This window comes from Pteropus medius, unplaced genomic scaffold (genome assembly GCF_902729225.1).
Source record: "Pteropus medius unplaced genomic scaffold, Ma_sr-lr_union100, whole genome shotgun sequence".
Classification (NCBI taxonomy): Eukaryota; Metazoa; Chordata; class Mammalia; order Chiroptera; family Pteropodidae; genus Pteropus; species Pteropus medius.
This window is the reverse complement of record NW_024345601.1, coordinates 16,359,956-16,379,325: the sequence shown is the minus strand read 5'-3', so window position 1 is coordinate 16,379,325 and position 19,370 is coordinate 16,359,956. Positions and strand designations below refer to the sequence as shown.

The 19,370-nt window shown below is 37.0% G+C and overlaps 1 protein-coding gene and 1 pseudogene across 6 annotated transcripts in view; both read left to right on the top strand.

Moving 5' to 3' along the window:
• The window catches only part of ZRANB3 (zinc finger RANBP2-type containing 3), a 279,275-nt gene that overhangs the window by 156,741 nt on the left and 103,164 nt on the right, over positions 1-19,370 (top strand). For all 6 annotated transcript variants that reach the window (XM_039874536.1, XM_039874537.1, XM_039874538.1 and 3 more), the window contains exons 13-14: positions 15,756-16,143; positions 18,743-18,940. In XM_039874536.1, coding sequence (XP_039730470.1) covers positions 15,756-16,143; positions 18,743-18,940 — 586 coding nt within the window. The remainder of the gene's footprint in view (positions 1-15,755; positions 16,144-18,742; positions 18,941-19,370) is intronic.
• Positions 476-4,881, top strand: LOC120611938 (transcription factor BTF3-like; annotated as a pseudogene).

Genomic DNA, 19,370 nt, shown 5'->3' with positions numbered 1-19,370 from the left:
TGATGAAATCTCCTGCTATCCTTCTCCATCCTGACAGGACATGAATCATCCTTTTGTCCAGTGCCTCTGTGCTGTATGTGCTCCCCGCCTGTTAGTCACTTAGTAGCCATCTCGGTTATTGAAGTCGACTGCCCCTGTATCACAGTGCTTGTTTTCTAGTAACCCTTACTTTACTTAATAATGGCATCAAAGCGCAAGGGTAGTGATCCTGGCAATTCAGTATGCCAAAGAGAAGCTAAGCTGTAAAGTGCTTTCTTTAAGTGAAAAGGTATGTATTTATAGGAAAAAACATAGGGTCTATAGGATTTGGTACTATCCATGATTTCAGGCATCCACTGGGGGTCTTGGAACGTATCCTCTGTGGATAAGGGGGGACTACTGTAAATTGGAATCTTATTATGTAGAGACCTTTGTTTTGCTTTGTAGTTTGTTTGCTTGCTTCCTTTTTTTTTTTTTTTTTTGGCCAGCCTGTAAAATGTGCCTTGAATGACTTTAGGTGGGAATGCCATGCACCCATTTCTCTTTGCATCTTCCAGCTTTATGCATTTCAACAAATGCTCAATTTGTTGCCATTTTACATCCCCACATGTGTGCATTTAATCCTAACTGGTCTGTCCAAGACCCCCTAAGTGCCAACCCTAGACCCCCACGTGGCCCCCTTTTCCTCTCCAACAAGATGAAAGAACCTATCACGAGCTGGGAAAAATTCGGCAAACTGCAAGCACAAGTGCACATTGGTGGGAAAGTAACTGCTTGCAGAAGATGAAGGTGGTTTACAAAACAGCTATATCAGTTAGTAAAAAACTTCAGTTCTCCTTACAGAAGTTAGGAGTGAACAATATCTCTGGTATTGAAGAGGTGGCTATGTTCACAAACCGAGAACAGTGATCCACTTTCATAGCGCTAAAGTTTCGGCATCTCTGGCAGCAAACACTTTCACCATCACAGGCCAGCTGAGACAAAGCAGCTGACGGAAATGCTTGGTGCAGACAGTCTGACCAGCTTAAGGAGACTGGCTGAAGCTCTGCCCAGTCTGTGGATGGAAAAGCACCACTTGCTACAAATGATGATGAAGTTCCAGGTCTTACGGAGAATTTTGATGAGACTTCCAAGAATGAAGCAAACTAAGTTGAGTCAACTTCTGAAGAAGATAAAACTTGAAGAAGTTACCGGGAGCTGCTATTTTATATTATGACTGCTTTGTAAAATTTTGTTCATGGATCTGTTAAAATCTTGATCTCTAATATTTTTAAGCCCAAGCCCCTTGGACACTGCAGCTCCTTTCAATTTTTGCATATACACAAATCATTCTTTGCAGCTAATTAAGCTGAAGAAGCCTGGGACTAAAATTTGAAACAAAGGTTAATAAAGTTCTTTGCCTAGTAAAAAAGAAAGAGAGAGAGAAGGAGAGACAGGGAGAGAGGTGGGGAGAGAGAAAGAGAGACAGAGACAGAGACAGAGACAGAGACATACTGTTTGTTGAAAGATCTTAAGGAAATTTAAGTCTACCAGCAAACATTTTTCTTCTGAATGTTGCCAAAATCAGCATTTCCTATGGTGATTTTTCTATTCATACTGATTTCTTTCTGATCCCTTTAAAAATCCTTTAATTTTTTTCCCCTACATTTAGCATTTTAAAACGATTTCCTATTTTGTCAATTAAACTTTGCCAAATTAAGCAAATTTACCAATTGTCATCAAAAACTTGTTTAGCTAAAAAGTTTATAGCAGTTCTAATTAGGTGGCTTTTAAGAGCTTGTGAATATTTGTGTCATACCAGCATTTTAAGGAATGTTCATTTTATCTCTGTCGCAGTGCCCCACTGCTGCAGCTAGAGGTTAAAGCTGGGGCAAAGCAGAGGGACCTTCCACAGCCAGAAGAACAGACCGTGTTGTTAGTTAGCGCATGACTCAGTCCGGACCATCTGCTGTAGAGAAGGGGAGACTGAGCAGCTCAAAAAGGTGGAGACCAAGGAGTAGAGAGTGAGCACGAAGGGCAAAGAGAAAATAAACCGAGTCAGAAGAGAGTCAGGAGGCCCCAGCACTCTGGATCCCTAGCTCCCCATTAGTCTTCTTAGCCCTGCCAATCTATCACTTTCAAAATACTGTGAATTCTATAAGTGATTTTTAGAAAACCAGTTTGGTCAATTAGGCAAATTGGTCTGTAGTGAACTTTAGATTTCAGATGAATTGACTTTTAGTATATGTACTTTTGGTAAATTGGTCTTCAATGAATTGACTTAGAGCCTAATATTAGTATGATTATGAGTCCAAGGGACAAGGAGACCTGTGGTTAGGAAGAAGAGGAGGAGGAAAATGAGAGATTTTCGTGGACAAAATTTTTCTATTAGTTTTGGTATTTCCTCCCTTCTTTCTCCCCTGGTGTTCATTGCCCTTCAGATTGGTATTATCTTTATCTCTCTCCTCTCTTAATCAGAATTCTCTTTCTGTCACATAGTTCATCTATTAGGATAAATATAGTATGTGCAACCAGGACTGGTATTTTACCAGTATATACCAGTATAAGTGTACTGGTTGTTAAAATATTAAGTATTTTGGTAGCAGTTGGTAAATAACCACTTCCTCAATGCCTTCATTGTCCTCCCTCGCCCCACCACTGAGGTCTGAGGGACTTCCCCATGGTCCGGCGCAGCATGAGGCCTCTAGGACTCCGCCTTAACCTAATACCGTAATAGCTGCTGTTGAATAGTTGAATAATCACCTGGAATTAATCCACACAAATATATGAGTCACAATTCGTTACCCATCCTCGATAAATTTACATGTTTTAAAGAAATTATTTATTAACCCAGATAAAACTCAAATTGAAGTCCAACTCAGATGAAGAGCAAACATCCCACCACCACGAGGAAAGGCACCTTTGCACAGCCTGGTTAGCTGTCTTTAAGTAAGTCCTGCCTGGGAGCCCATCACCAGGGTCACTGCCTCAGATGGAATCCAGTTTCTCAAGCTTCTTCATATCTTCTATGTCTGAATGTGCATGACTTCTGAGTACTCCTTCAATTTTGAGGTGTTTTGATTTTCCTGCATTGGCTTCCATTGAATAAAAATAGGTCATCTATAGATGGAAGTTGAAAACGGTATAGACTCTATTAGTCTGTATTTTCAATTTCAAGTAATTAAAGGCTGTTTCTGAATAAGATAGATCGAGTAGAATATTCAAATGGAAATCTTCCCTCTTTCTAATTTTCATTTTTGCTGCCATCATCTGAAGGGTATTCCTTCCTTTAGCTATAGCTGTGGGAAACTTGGGCCTTTCCCTTAACCTCTGCCTTTTCCCATCCTTTTTTGGCTCTTAGTGGATAATCAGCAGCATCATTTATCCAGCCATTGAGTCCCTAGATCACTAGGTGGCTTCTGAGGTTCTTTTCATCCATTTTATATATTTATATATTATAAAGTATCCAAAGAGAAACTTGGTACATAACTGATTTATAGGTGAGCAAAAGAAGGACTGTAATTTAGCATGGGTAACAAGTCCACCTCCTGCTTAGCACAAGTTTTCCTTCTGCTTGATTTCCCTTCTTCAAATCTCAGTAAAGGCAGAGCTGCTTACATTTTGTTACTTCAGATAGTATTTCTCTTTCCGTTTTGGAAAAGAACTCCAGATAGCTCCCTAATTCAGCCATACTGCAGTCTCTGCTTTCCCTTACCAATTGTTTTCATGTTCTGGCCTCTTGATTCAATATCTCCCAGTTTTCCTTTCTCTTCATATCTTCTCCCTTATCATTTAACCTTCCTTACCCTTCCTCAGGACTCATGTTTTTGACCTGGCTCATACTGCCACGTTTTTCTTTTTGTTTTTGTTTTTCTCTCATAACCATATTCAAATCCTAGACTGCTGTCCTCAAGACATTCTAGAACATCCTTCACCCAAAGCAGATTTACATTTCAAATATGAGCATTGGCATTAAAAATATATAAGATGGGATGGTTACTGGTCTCCTGCAAAAAAAAAAACAAAAAAAAAACTGTAGTTGGGAGGAGAGCTCTTCAGCACAGCTATGAAATTTTAAAATATGCCCTCAGAACTCAAAACAAACTTTGCATTTTTTATTAAATGCCAACATTGTATGAAATGTTTGTTTTATTGTGGGCTAAAAATTGCAAATAAGAAATTGTCATAGAGAGAGAGACAGACAGACAGACAGAGACAGAGAATCAACTTGTTTCCTACCTATTATCTAGTTCAAAAGTAACAGCAAAAGGAAAGCTGACCATAGGGGCTGTGACATTTATGAAATCTAAATTTTTCTTATCCAAAACCTCTTGTTTCTAAATAGGCTAAGCACTAATTTCTTAAAGCTAACATTAAATTGGACCTTTATTTAATATGTATTTTAGAATTCAAACTACTCTGTAATATTATGTAATTAGTCCGTGTAACAGCCTAATGATAAAGACAGGAAGGTAGCCTCATTGTTATGGGTAGAGACATACAAATATTTTTTTCACAGCTTATGTCTCATAGTGCTCTAATTAGGCATTTGTCTTGTTTACCTTTCACTCAGTAATAATAATTAACATGTACCAAGTGGTTATTCCACGCAGCCACTGTGCTAAGCCCTTAACACTAATGATCTTATTTAACCTTCACAGCTACACCATGAGGCAGATACTGTTACTATGTCCCACTAAAGCTCAGAAAGGTTAAATCATCTGTTCATCGCCAGTAAATGGCAGAGTTGAAATTTGAACCCAGGCCTTTCTGCTCTAAAAGTCTGCCTTCATAACCTTGCCAAACTGTACTAGATATAATAGAGTTAGCACATTGTGGGCCCTCGATTATTTGTGGAATGAATAGAACATTGAAACACTTCAATTTGTCTTAGCCAGTGTTTGTGGGATGTGTACTACATATAGGGCATTCAAAGATTATTCATTTTATATATATATAAATATTAAGATTATATAAAATGTAAATCAAAACCACAATGAGATACTACCTCACACCCAGTAAGATGAATAAAATTTAAAAAACAGACAAGTATTGAAAAAGATGTAGAGAAATTGGAACACTCATGCGTTGTTGGTAGGAATGTAAAATGGTGCGGCCATTTTGAAAAACAGCCTGGCAGTTCCTTAAAATATTAAACCCAGCAATTCCACTTCCAAGGAAATTAAAAACATATGTCCACACAAAATCTTGTACTTGAATGTCTTAGCAGCATGATTCATAATAGCCAAAAAGTTAGAACCGTTTAAATGTCCTTCAGTTGATGAATGGATAAATAAAATGTGGCATATCCATATGGTGGAATATTGTTCTACCATAAAAAGGAATGAAGTGCTGATACGTGCTACAACTTAGATAAACCCTGAAAACATGCTGAGTGAAAGCAGCCAGACATGAAAGGCCACATATTGTCCGGACCCATTTATATGAATTGGCCATACAGGCAAATCCATAGAGACATAAAATAGATTAGTGGTGGCCAGGGGTTTGAGGGAAGGAGAGGAAAGGAGTGACTGCTTAATTGGTAAGGGATTTCTTTTTTGAGAGTGATGAAAATATTTTCCAATTAAACACTGGTGATAGTTGCATAATTCTGAATTATTGTAAAAAATCACTGAATTGGGCACTTCAAAAGAATCAATTTTGCTGTTTATAAAAGATTATGTGCTAGATGCCAAGATAAGGAAAACAGTTAACTTTCCTTTTGAGCTTCCTCTAATTGGGAGAGACTATCGTAAGCAAATCATTTTAATGCAGTATGATAAATGCGAACATAGAGATATGTCCACCAGGCTGTGGGGACACAGGACAGAATAATTATCTGGGGCATGGGGGAAATTTTCCTTAGGAAATGGATTCTGAAGGACAAGTTCAAAGAGAGTAGGTTCTAGCTCAAGCAGTGGGAACACCAAAGCATGCCCCAAAGCGTAGTCATGTGAACAGATATATCCAGTTTTCTGGGAATCGAGATTCCATGTGTGAGCAAAGGACACACAAGAAGTGAGTCACAGGTGAAGAAACCTGAAACTTTGCACCAGATGGAGTGGAGCCCGCACATGCCATGCAAGAGGTTGGACTTTATGCTGGAAGCAGTGTAGTGCCATCGGGCTTTTAAGCAGATGAATATTGTGATCAGGTTTCTGTTTTCAAATGTTAATCCTAGTGGCAATGTAGGAAATGAATAGGAAGGAGACAGAGGTTCTTGAAGACAGTGTGGTATTTAGGAACAGATTATATTTCTGCTCTCCCTCCCTTCCAGTTTCAGCCTATGGTGAAGATTTTTTCTGTCTCTCTACTCCCTCTCAGGGCTTTCTACCCCTACCCCTGGAGGAGGAGTTGTTAATCTGATTTTTCAGAGCCTGAGCACTTGGTCGGGCTGGATTTTTTCTTCCCTTTCTATTACCACCACCAGCGTTAGGAGTTCAGGGTGTTTCGTGCCCCAAATTCCATCTGGGAGTCCCTGACAAAAGATACTTCTATATAGTGACAGCCTTACTATATAGTTCAAGGCTAGTGGGCTGCTGTGCTTCGCAGAGGCATGCTTCTGCACGGTCTCCACTGTGAGCAGAGCAAATGCTCCTGCCCTGTAAGGTCCTGTTCTTCTCTACTGCTGATTTGGGGAGAACATTGAGAAGTCTCATTGTGGCCTTCAGCTGGTTTCTTTAATACACCTTTTACTAAAATTTTACTTTGGTGCACTTACAAGTCTATTAATAAAGCCAGTTCCTTTTTATTAGTAATGCTAGCACTATTTAGAAGTCTCCTTTGTCAGGGACTCCCAGATGGAATTTTAGGCACGAAACACTCTGAACTCCTAACACTGGCGGTGGTAGTAGAGAGGGAAGAAAAAATCCAGACATTTCGGAAGTAGAACCAAAATAGGTTTGGGTGGAACCCTGTCTAACAGCAGAATTTTCAGGAAGAGGAGGGGAGATTGAAGCAGATATTTAAGGAGATGCCATAGCCAGAGGCGTGTAGTAGGTAAGGGGAAGACGAAAAAGTGCCAGGAAGTGACCAGTTTAGTCTACAATTGGAGGATCCCTAGCAGAGGACTCCACGGTTAATTTGGTAGAGTCAAGGGATTGAAGGTAGGAGAGGAGATGGCGTACAGATAGCGTGACCAGTCCATTTAAATTTGAAGAGCCTCTGAACCACTCAGCTAATGTCCTAGAGGCATTTGGAGGCCAGGCCTAGAGCTTAAGAAAGAGAAGTCTCATTGTGGCCTTTGCTGGTTTCTTAAATATACCTTTTACCAAAATTTTACTTCAGTGCTATCAGGCACTTACAAGTCTCTTAATAAAGCTAGTTCCTTTTTACTAGTAAGGCTAGCACTATATAGAAGTGTCACTATATTATGGCACTTAGGCACTGATTAACTTATCCCCTCTGAGTCACATTCTAGCAATATGTGCATTACATATTTTGCTATAAATTCTAATTGTCTTTGTTGGAAGAGAGAGTGATTCCCAAAGACATTTGCCTGCAATGCTCTTGATGTCATCTTTAAAAATAAGTAATAACATTTTCTTTTTTTACCACTTTGGTTTTTTTTAATCAGAGTGTTTTATTTTGTTTTGTTTTTTCTATGCCCGTAAAGAAAAACTTGTGCCTAAGCGTGGATCACTGTTAAATTTTTATTTAACTGCGTGAGAGTGAACATTTTGCAAAATCTGAAAAATTCAGTCTTCTTTAGACTTTAAATTCTTTTAGTTAGATGATTAAAACCCCACTTTTGTCACTCTATATCCTTTGACTTATTTACAAATAGTAGTGAAGGCTTTTTAGTCCCTGTTTCAATCATCAATCATCAGCCATTGAGGAGACCAGCAAAACGTCCCAATCACCCATTTGTAGCACAGCGATTTTGTTAATTCTCTTAGGAACAGGAGAAGAATGACATGAAGCAGTAATGGTTTTTACCCGAGCTGTCTTTTGATCAAAGTGCATTAAACTCGACATCAGTGTTTTTGTTGTTGGTGTGTGCTGTGCTGGAATCGCACCAGGCTTTGAAGTGCTTTATTGTGTTTTATGAGTTTTCTAGATTTCCTTTTCCTCTCCTTCAGTTATGATAACTGACTTTTAATCCTATCATCATGGCCAAGGGATTTGTCTCCAAAGAGCACTAGTTTACCACGCTGCAAAACAGCACAGATATACGTTCCTGAACCTTTCAGATAAAAATGCATTTTGCCACCTTAAGCATTTTGCAGTTTTTATTCCCAGCACTTCTCACCAAAAGCAGTATTTTTTCTTTTGTTTTTCAAAAACGATATTGAGCAAAAGACAGTAACACAATAACTGAGTGTCCGCAGTCTAACTGAAGAGAGGAATGTGTTCTTCCATTTTCCACCTTGCTTATGACATGGGCATTTTAACTTACCTATATTTTCCCTCAGAGCCTTTTGATAAAAATTACTGTAAGCTTAGATCACTCCTCCTATTTAGAAAAACTTACATTTGTTTCTTATTTATCACATATTAGAAGGATCACTTAATATAGTTATTTTTTTACAAGGACAGTCATGATGACTTAGTACATTTGTCAGTTATTTGTTACTATAATGTCTATTCTAAAGGCAAGAATGTAGTTACAAAAGACAAAAGACTCCTTAGCTTTATCTTGCTATGAAGTAACAAAGCTTTCCTAGGCCACAAAAATATTTTGTCTTTCTGTGTTCCTGCTTATCTTTACCACTGACAAATGCTGGTAACATTAATAAAGTCAGTTATTTTTCAAATGTATACCTGCCAGAACAGTATGGGTGCTGAATATTTAACTATCAGTATGGCTGTTATAACTTGAGGATTCTGCTCTATTTTGGTGAGGTTATTAAAGCTTGCTCCTTCAGAAAGTCATATTATTGATATATCTAATATTTTTCCAAAATGTGTTCATTTGGGGAGGATTTTATTTATGATTATTTCTTATGGCTTTTTTCTCAGATGCTGTAATCAGTGGATCCACATTCACTTTAAAAAATTAATTTAAAGAAGATCAAAAGCAGAGTAATTACAAGCATCTACAGATATAGGAATTTCACATTCTTGTTCAGTTTCTATGTCTCTAAGTCTTGTTAAAGGTCACTTCCTTCTTTTATTAAGCAGACATGTCCCAAACACCTGTCGGAATCTCCATGAAGAGCTGATAATGATATATTCCTGTCTCAAAACATCACGGATAGTGTCCTTTGTTTTAGGCTGACCTACTTGCCATAACCCCTTTGAGTCCTGCCAGCATAGTAATGTCTTCTAGAATTCCCTAGCCATTATAATCCATGCACTTTCTTCTGCTCACCTCATCAATAGTTTCCCTCTTTTTGATTGTATGAGTACTCTCATGTCATTTGCTCTCTTGCGAGAAGCTGTTCAGAGTCCAGGTTCAGTGACAGACAAATGGGCTAAGCAAACATGTTTCATGCCTGCACAGAAGTTACTCTGTTTTGGTATTATTTGTTTTTTTTTTTTTTTTTAATTATCATTTTAGAGAAGCTAGAGGGATTCTCATTAAGTGTCTAAAAGATTGTATATATTTGTTTCTTCCTTAAAAAGAGTTAGTTCACCACCCATATGAACATTTACATATGAGCCCTCAGTCTTCTCTCTCTACCTCTTGAAAATTAAGAAAAGAAATGGAGCTACTCCAACCACATGTACATCTTCAAATAGTTTATTCTAATCCAATGGCTCTTAACCTCTGTTGGGTCCTGAATTTCTTTGAGACTCTGGAGAGAGTAAAGAACTGCTTTTCAAAAATGCACATATAATACAGACAGCATTTTATAATCTATTTCAGGAGGTTTTTCGGTCTCCCAGAAGGCTGTCCAGGACCTTGTGAGAAGCCCATGAATCTCAAGTCAAGAACTTGTATTCAGTAAACCTGTGACTCTTCTCTGTTCCCATCTAACACGTATAATTAGTGTTAGGATGTGTCAAAGAGATTTTCTCACCTGTTTTTCTATCAGTCATAGCTGCTTAGTGTCAAAGAAACCACATCAACCAACTTCCTGCTTGACTGCTCAGAGGTTACACTCAGAAAACAATTGATAATATGGATCAGGTTTCTAATTGTTTATTATCTCAGAGGAAATCTTTATTCCTGTTAATGCCTCACAGCTTCTGGCAGCCCCGTGGCCAGGGCACTAACTTGTAAAGTTTTAATACCTATAACCACATCCATCATCGTCCAGTTTAGCCATCATAACATTAGCTAACGTCATTGCTACAGATTAATCTTGTCCTCTCCTCTTTCTAAAATTATGCTCCACGTATGTCCATTGGTTCCTGAAATGATATAAAATGATTCCCTTTCCACCTACCAACTTCTTTTCTGGATTTTACGTGCTTAAGTCTCAATTTATTATTACCCAAGCAGCTGTGGTTTCAAAATAGCACCTACACTGATGACACAGGCACTGTAAGTCAACCCTCATAATGGCAGAGGTATGCATCAATCTCTGATTACTGTCAGCCACTGCTAACCTTTACTCTCAACCTGCCTCTGGCACTTATTAAGAATTTCTCAAATGATAATTTTCAAAATTAGTCATTGTTTAAATAGTAAAAGAAGTTCTTTTTAAAATAGCTTAATTAAAGAAGTCAACTGTAAAAGCTGATATTTAAGGTCCTGAGGATTTTTTTTTGAATGATTCTTTAGGTTTTTGTTTGTATTATTGGGAGGATTGCTTTTTTATAAATAAATCTGAAAGTTTTCTTTTGCTTTATTTTTGGTGAGGAGATGTAGAGATTAAATGTTTTTAAAGAAACAAATTATTTAAAATGTAGAATGGGACAAAAATTACTGATATTATTTAAACATTATTTAGTGTAGTGACAATGACCTGTTATTGTATATTTTATTTTTTGTATTTTATATTTTTTATATTTTGTTTATTTATTTAGCTGTTTTATTTACTCTTTAAAAACGTCTTTAAAAGTGTATCTGGGCAACCACCACATTGTTGTCTGTATCTATGAGTTTGTCTTTTCTGTTTGTTTGTTCATTTGTTGCTTTCTGTTTTATATCCTACATATGAGTGAAATCATATGGTTCTTGTCTTTTTCTATCTGACTTATTTCACTTAGCATAATCTTAAGATCTATTCATGTTGTTGCAAATGGCAGTATTTTATCCTTTTTTATTGCTGAGTGGTATTCCTTTATATATATGACATCTTCTTTATCCAATCATTGATTAACAACACTTAGGTGGTCATCAGAGGTGAAAGGTCAGGCTGGGGGGATGATGGAGAGGTTTAGTAAAGGGGATCAAATACACAGTGACAAAAGGAAAGTAGACTTTGGGTGGTGAGCACACAACACAATGTACTGATGATGTGTTACAGAATTGTACACCTGAAACTTATATAATGTTGTTAATCAATGTTACCCCTATGAATTTAATTTTTAAAAAGTGTATCTAGGATGAGAGCTGGTTGAGGGAGCAATAAATTCTAATCAAGCATATTAAGTGAAAGACCCATTAATTAATAGTGAAATTGTTAGCACCCTTCTCCTGAGCAGGTCCCAAGTGGTAGCCAGCATAGTATCCTCTAGGCTTGGAGAACCCCGTTCTGGAAAAACTGATTGGACCATGAAAAGGATCCCCTGACAAACTGATGACCTTCAGTGAAGTTCCCTACATGGAACTTCCAATGGCATTTTAGTGTCTTGTTCTTAAATACGAATGGATAGGAAAGGCCACCAGGCATGGAGGAAAGCCTATCACTTGAAAAGCAGAAACCAAAGCAATCATGTAAGCCAAGAATGGGACACAAAAGACATAGGGACAATGTAATGAGCTGAAGAAAACTTTAAAAAAATATGCTATCATTAATATCCACGGAGAAGTAAAGAAAATATTGTATCTGTGAAACAAGAACAAGGAAAGGGAAAAAGCAGCAAACAAGAAAAAGCCCTTAGAAATTGAACCTGTGTATCAGAAAATAATAATTCAACAAGGATGGAAAGAAAAATAATGACATCACACAGAAAATAGAACAAATAGACATGGAAAAATATGAGAAAAGTGAAGAAAATCAACTGATTCATTCAGAAGTTTTTTGCCTAATAAGACTTTCATACATTAGGAAGACAGAAAAAAAACAGAGGGAGAAAAAATAATATAAGAAAACTTCCCAGAACTGAAGGACATGAGGTTTTCTAGTTTTTCTGATGGAAAGTACCCACCTAGTATAATGAGTAGAAAACCAAAATACATACACACTAAAGCCACTGCTCTCCTGATTTTTCTACCTTCCTTACTGTTCCTTTTGTGTTTCCTTCTTGGGTATCTTTTTCTCATTCCACTCGTAATATTATTACTCTGCTTTCTACGCTTGACTTTCACCTTTTCTCACTTCCCCTCCCTCCATGTATCATGTTATTCAATCCTATGATTTTAACCACTTCTATACATCGGTGGTTCCAGGTGGGTAAATCCAGTTATCGCTTCCTCTTGAACTCCAGACCTGCTTCCTATAACTAACCCTTCCTTCCTAGTACCCAGCAGTCCTCACACATGTCTAAAAGTGAATTTACTTCCATAACTCTTCTTTTTTTGCCTTCTAATGAGCCCGTCTATTGTATTTTCTATTATATTAACTGAAAATATCTTCCCTACAATGTTATAAGTTATCAGTTTAGGAGTCTGAGGGTCTCTCTGGGCCCTGTCATCTTCCTCATACCTCACATTTAATCAGTGTGTCCTCGCAAGCCCCAGGAGTCCTGAGATCCCAGGCAACCCTCCTCTTCCTTATTCTTATATATGAGGGACAACCAAGGTTTTTGGACATTTGAGGAGGAAAACTGTAGCATAAAAAAGGTGAACAAAAATAAACAACAATAGTACAAAAATTGACTCTAAGAATAACTTTTTTAAAAACTCATAATAGCCTCGGATTTGAGATGACCTTGCAAGTATAAATAAAATCAGAATACTAGGAAAAAGGAACAGGGAACATAAGGAACTTTTAGATGTTAAAAACATGACTGGCAAAATAAAATAATTCTACAGAAGGGTTGAAAAATAAAATAGAGGTAAACTACAAGAGTTTAGAGGGTAAAAAGACCAAAAGGAGGAAAATACGAAAATAAAAGATGTAAATGTCTAGGTCCTACATTCTGCTAACAGGAATTCCAGAAAAAGAGGGAAGAGAAAAGGAAGAGAAATAGGAAGACGCTATCAAAGAATAATAGAAATGTCCAAGACCTCAATATAATGCTATTCAAAATTAGGGCGTCCTGGGTGCTGAGCAGAAGGCACATAGATATAGATGATACCGATATAGATATATAAATATAGATCATTATGAAATTTTAGAATACCAGGGATAAAAAAATTTTCAGGTCCGGAAAGCCTCTAAAACAAAGAAGCTTGCAGCCTATGAATGAACATCATCAGCATCATCGGATGTTGGAAGAAATAGGGCAATATCTTGAATGATCTGAGAATTATATGTCCAATGAAAATACTAAGAGTTAGGATGAAATCAGCTAATTTCCAGACGTGCAAGAACTCAGAGAGTTGACCTCTATTTTAAAATCATCATCATGTAACTATAAATAGCTGAAAGACGTTATTCATGTTTGCTGAACATTTGCTAAACATTTTTCAAAATCCTGCAAGCCCTCTTTGCAGTCCTAGTATATGGAATAGAACATCTTCTTTAAATATTTAACTGCCTTTGTTTCTTTGTTACCTTTTTTAACACCAAACTCTACTAATCTCTCTGCTTTTCTCTACCCTTTTCTTAGAATTTCCTTTGTGCATTGTTTTAAAAATCTTGTCTGTGGTTAATGATTTCATTCTTTATTTTTATCTTAATTTTGTAACTTTCACAACTAATTAAATAACTTTTTATAGTATATAAGAATACATAAATAACCATATAAAATAAAAGTTTTACATTATTGGGGGTGGTTTTTTTCCTATAAATAAAATTTTAATTTTACTAATATGGAAACAGCCTAAATCTTTCTTCTTCCCTCACTTCCTTCCTGCCATCCTTTTTTTTTTTTTTTGGCAGGGGAAGGATTAAAAATTGATGAATATACATATAATCATAATATTTGCCATTTTAACCATTTTAAAGTATAGATTTCAGAGGTAATGCCACTTAATATTATATTAACAATTTTGTGTAACCATCACCATTATTTTCAAAAATTTTCATTACCCCCAAAAGAATCTGTATCATTTAGCAATAACTCCTCATTTCCCTTTCTAACCACCCTCCAACCACCAATCCTTTTGTCTCTGTGAATTTGCTAAATCTTTCTTTCTTATGCAGCACTAAGAAGTGCGGATTAGATTTATCATGTAAAATATCTCTTTACAATATATGATAATTTGCTATCATTATCTGGAGTTTCTGTCCTTGTTATCTATTGTAGCATAACAAATTACCCCCAAATTTACTGTCTTCAAATAACAACAGTCATGTATTATTCCTTATGGCTTCTGTGGGTGAGTAATTCAGCCAGAGTATTATGGACATTACACATCTTTGCTCCACGATGACTGAGGCCTTTGCTAGAAGACCCCAAGGCTGGGATCTGGAAACATCTGAAGGCTCATTCACTCATATGTCTGGCATTCGATGGCCGTAACCTGGCAGCCTACTGGGGTTGTCAGCTTGAACATCGACACATGGTTTCTCCATGTGGCCTGGGCTTTTCCACATTATGATGGCTAGGCTTCAAAAGAAAGTATCCCAAGATAGAGAAAGAGAGAGACAGAGTGCCAGCAGCCAGTATTACCTTCAATGACCTAGCCTCAGAAGTCACATAGCATCACTCTCACTGCATCCTGTTGATTGAGACAGTTACAAAGGTCCGCCCAGGTTCAACTGAGAGGAACACAGACCCCGCCTCTACATGTAGGTATGTCATTGTCACACTGTAAGAAGAACATGTGGAATGAGATAAAAATTGGTGTGGCCATTTTTGGAAATGCAGTCTGCTGCGGTGTGTGTTCACCGTGGCACCCAATTCAGGCCCTAGCAGGACTTCTCTAAAATCAACTCCTTTAACTTCCCTTAACTGCTAGCTAATCAGTTGTGGAGATAGGTATCCTACTTTCTCTAATTAAGAAGTTGAGATTTAGACATTGAAAAGAAGATTTTTTTAAAAAACTGAGATAATTATGTAGCTGTTGTTAGAAAAGAGAAACATATTTCTTAAAAACAAGATAATTATCATCATGTGTCCATTAAAGAAGCTGTTCTAATTAATGACTTTAGTGCTATTTGAAAAATGCTCCCTAGTCAAAAAAAACAAACAAACATTTTAGTGTAAGAAACATTGTTTATGAACATTGTGTTTATAGTTTGGGCGTGAAAACATTTTTCTAAGTTCTTGATTGACCTGAAATATTTAAACACATAGTTGCCTCCTTTCCCTAACGTACATCTAGAGCAGATAGTTTATCAAGTCTATTCTAGAACCAAGTTAACTCACCTCTCTAAAGCTTTAGTGTCCTTATCTGAAATATAGGAAGAATAATAGTACCTGCCTCACAGAGCTGGCATGAGGATTAAATGACTTAATATATGTAAAGTGCTTGGCATATCACAAGCGCTAAAAAAAAGTTAGGCATGGGAAGTGCGTGGATGTGTTAATGGTGTTCTGCATCTGCATGTATATGAGGAGTTATAGCCCATTTATTTCCCAACAAGGTATTCAAAAGATAAAAGATAGAGTTAATGAAAATAGTTTGTTAAGCTTTTTCATTTAGGAAGAACATGTTAGATTGCTTCTTAATAACTCTTTGTTTTTCCTAGTTTGAAAAAGAAAAACAGCATGATATTCGATCATTCTTTTTACCAAAACCCAAGAAAAGTCAATTGGTGACCTCCTGTGATGAACCAAAGACATTCCAGGAGAAAAATACTGTAGCACCAGCAGACCCTGGGAAAATATCTATAAGAGGTATCATTGATTACGAAAACAGTTTTGAACCTGAGGCTAAAAGATTGAAGTCAGTCACCACCGATGACCACTGCAGTCTCCCACAGGAGAAACCATCCGGGCCCAGGCAAACCCAAGCTCTAGCCCCGGCAACCAGCCCTCCCTTTCCTGGAAAGAGTTGGCAGTGTGGCTTCTGCACCTATATCAATAGCTCCATGTTACCTTATTGTGAAATGTGTGAGAATCCTCAAGGCAGTGCTGGTGAGTACACAGAGGGGGCTGACAGTGGTGTCTTCAGGTAACCTGTGCTTTTAGAGACAACTGCTATTATCAGAGGTTAATGTGACTCATCACTGACTTTAGCTTTTAAGTTAGAGTAAGCTCTTCACACAGCGAATTGAATTAATCCCCTTGTGGAATGTGAAAGGCTCCCAGTTCTGTCAAGAATGTATATCCCTCAGCATCTGTGACATGGCGTTAATTTGGCACAAATGGACATTTCTGATTAATGCCAGCAGGATGTGAATTCAGTGGGCAGGAATAGAAGCTCCGTTGCTATGGCAGCAAATATGCCTTATAGTCATAGACCTGCTGTTTTCTTTACTCTGTAGATAATACTTGTTTTTTAAGAAATTATAGATTATTTTTGTTCAGATAATCAAATAATCCAGTGTAGCTTCTTTGCTTAGTAAAATATACACTGTGTCATGTTTTTTGCATGACAAATCATAAAAATTCCTTTATAAATCTCTTAAGGACCAATTTGGTATCTATTTTATGAGTTTATTCTTTTCCAAAACATGCTATTTTAAAAGTAGAACTCATAAACATACTTCAGAGTAATTTTTACAGCATAAGTTGCCATTTTCTGATGGTTTTTTTGAAACAATTTTTAATACCTGTGGTCATCTTAAGAAAAAGATCATTAGTATTCCTTCTGTTTCCAATTCTCCGGTTTTAGAGACCATTTTTATAGTAACTCAAAATGCCAAGTTGACAGTTTTGGAAAATGGAAGAAATTGTTCTATTTTATCAATGGTAATAATTATACATATCTACTTTTCCATCGTATGTGAATTCTTTGGAGCATTGACGTTAACAAAGACTCAGCTAAGATCTAAGCTCTGATACTGCTGTTCCTGCCTGCCTGCCTTGCTTCCCTCTGCCTTAGTTTTGATGTGAAAGAAAATGTAATCAGTAGCTGAGTCTTTCCTCTTTCACTTCTGGGTGTTCCTACCAAAACTGACAAGTCTGCCATCTGGGTGGTTATATTTGTAACGCGGACACCTGTTGTCTCTCTGAACTAAATGGGAACCACAAGCTTATTCCATATACTCTCTCACACAATTTGCATTATCTCATTCAATTTCCAACTGCTATATGCAATAAAAATAAAGTATCTCATGACTATGAAATTATGTCAGTTCACGTTAAGTATATAAGTTGAGCGATTTAGCAACAGAAATTATAGTTTAATAGAGTTTTAGAGTTCTTATTTTCTTTGTGATACCGAGAGCTGCAGAGAAAGTTTCCAGACTCTTGATTAATAAGCACACTTCCAAGCAACCTAAAGAAAAACAATACCTTTTGTGAATATGAAACAGTCAGATTAAAGAGAAATATATATTCTGAGTAACAGTGATAGTATTATAAAAGTTGTAATTATTAGATTAATATTAGTTTGGCACAGTGATTTCCAACCTTAAATTGGATGTACCCCAAAAGCTGAAAAGCAGAATGAATTCTAATCCATCTCAATTTTTAAGTCAGTGCCTGCCATATAACACTTTGAGGAAACGGTAGAATCAAGAAAATTAAGGGAACAATATTAGGAAATTATGGTCCTGTAAAGGTTGCTAAGGGAGGCTCCAGTACATTAGATAAAATTTGGTATAGTATACCTTGAACACTAATATTTGTCAATATGTGACACTTCTCTTGTGCTTTGTTCTTATATCTATAGTTTATACTTGACATAACACAGTTCATATGCCCAGACTTATATCTCTCACTTGAATTCAGACTGCATGTTGTCTAATGGGTACCTCAAGCTTAACACATCCAAGATAGAATTCTTGATTCACCACCAACACCCAAATCTCTTTTCCTATGTTCTTGACATTGTGCTAAAAATTTAGGCAGCATCCTTGATTCCTTTCACTTCTCCCACACTTGATCCGTCATGTTCTACTGGTGTAACCTCCAAAATATATCTTGATTTTAGCCACTTTATCTTTATTGCTACTACCCCTCCAGAAACCACCATTTTCTCTCTCCCAGACCTAAGTAGCCTCCCTCCTATTCTCCCTTGTGGCTCTTCTCTGTACAGCAGCCAGCGTGATTCTTTAAAAACTTAGGCGAGTGTATTCCTTTGCCTAAAACCATCTAGTAGCTTCTAGTTACATTTAGAATCTAATCCAAGAATACAGGCCCTGGGGCCAGGCTTCCTAGATTCATGAACAACTTTCAGCTCAAATGGGACTCCTCCAAGAGCTTGGTCTTGTCCCATCCCCCTTACTCATAAAACCCTCTTTTATTCTCTTTATTCGAAAAGACCTTATTTGTTTGTTCGTTCACCTCTTTATTGTCTATATCTGCCACTTAGAATAGAATCTCCAGGAAGCAGAGACTTATCTGTCTTGTTCCTTGCTTCCCCTCCAGCACCTAGGGTAGTTCTTGGCGTTGAGTAACTCCCAATAAATGTTTCCAAAGAATGAGCAGACGTTGTTAACTTTCTTTTTATAAGACCTAGCTATAACCTTTTTTTAACTTTCCTTTTTAAGCTGGATTTAGGGTAAGTATAACTTATCTAAATGTATGTGTAAATTGTTTGTTTGATTTTTTATAATTCTACAAATAGATAGCCTCAACTATATCCAGGATAAAAGCCAAAATGAAAAAGATGATTCTCAGAAAGACACCTCCAAAAAAGTTTGGACTAGTTCTGATTGTGAAAAACAAGTCCTTGCACATTCAGAACCTGAACTGTTGGCTGAGAGTAAGGAAGAAGCATCAGAAGTCAAGAATGAAGATGGACTCACACCCCAGCCAAGCGATGGTAAGTCTTACTCCCATTTCCAGCGACCAAATAATAACCATATGCTTAGACACATAATACTCTTAGTGGATTTGTGATTACTATCTGCTTCTGGGTTCCTTGTATTCCCATTTATTTAAAAAAAAAAAAAATAACAACCATTTCTAACCACATACTTACACATCAGGTAGCTGGAAAGGGAAAGCTGTTGGCATTCAGACATCACACACAAAGCAGAAGAAATGCATAGCTATATGTGCTACCCCAGGCCTCTTGCCCAGCCTCATCTAAGCCTGGCCCATTCACACAGTGAAGGGATGGTTTTGATTATTTGGGAGGTTCTTTTGGACCAAATAGTAAGATTGACAGTTTATTAACAGCCACTTAGCAGATCATTAATCCTTCACACAAGTATTTCTTTAAAATATCTACAATTAATTGGCATATTTTA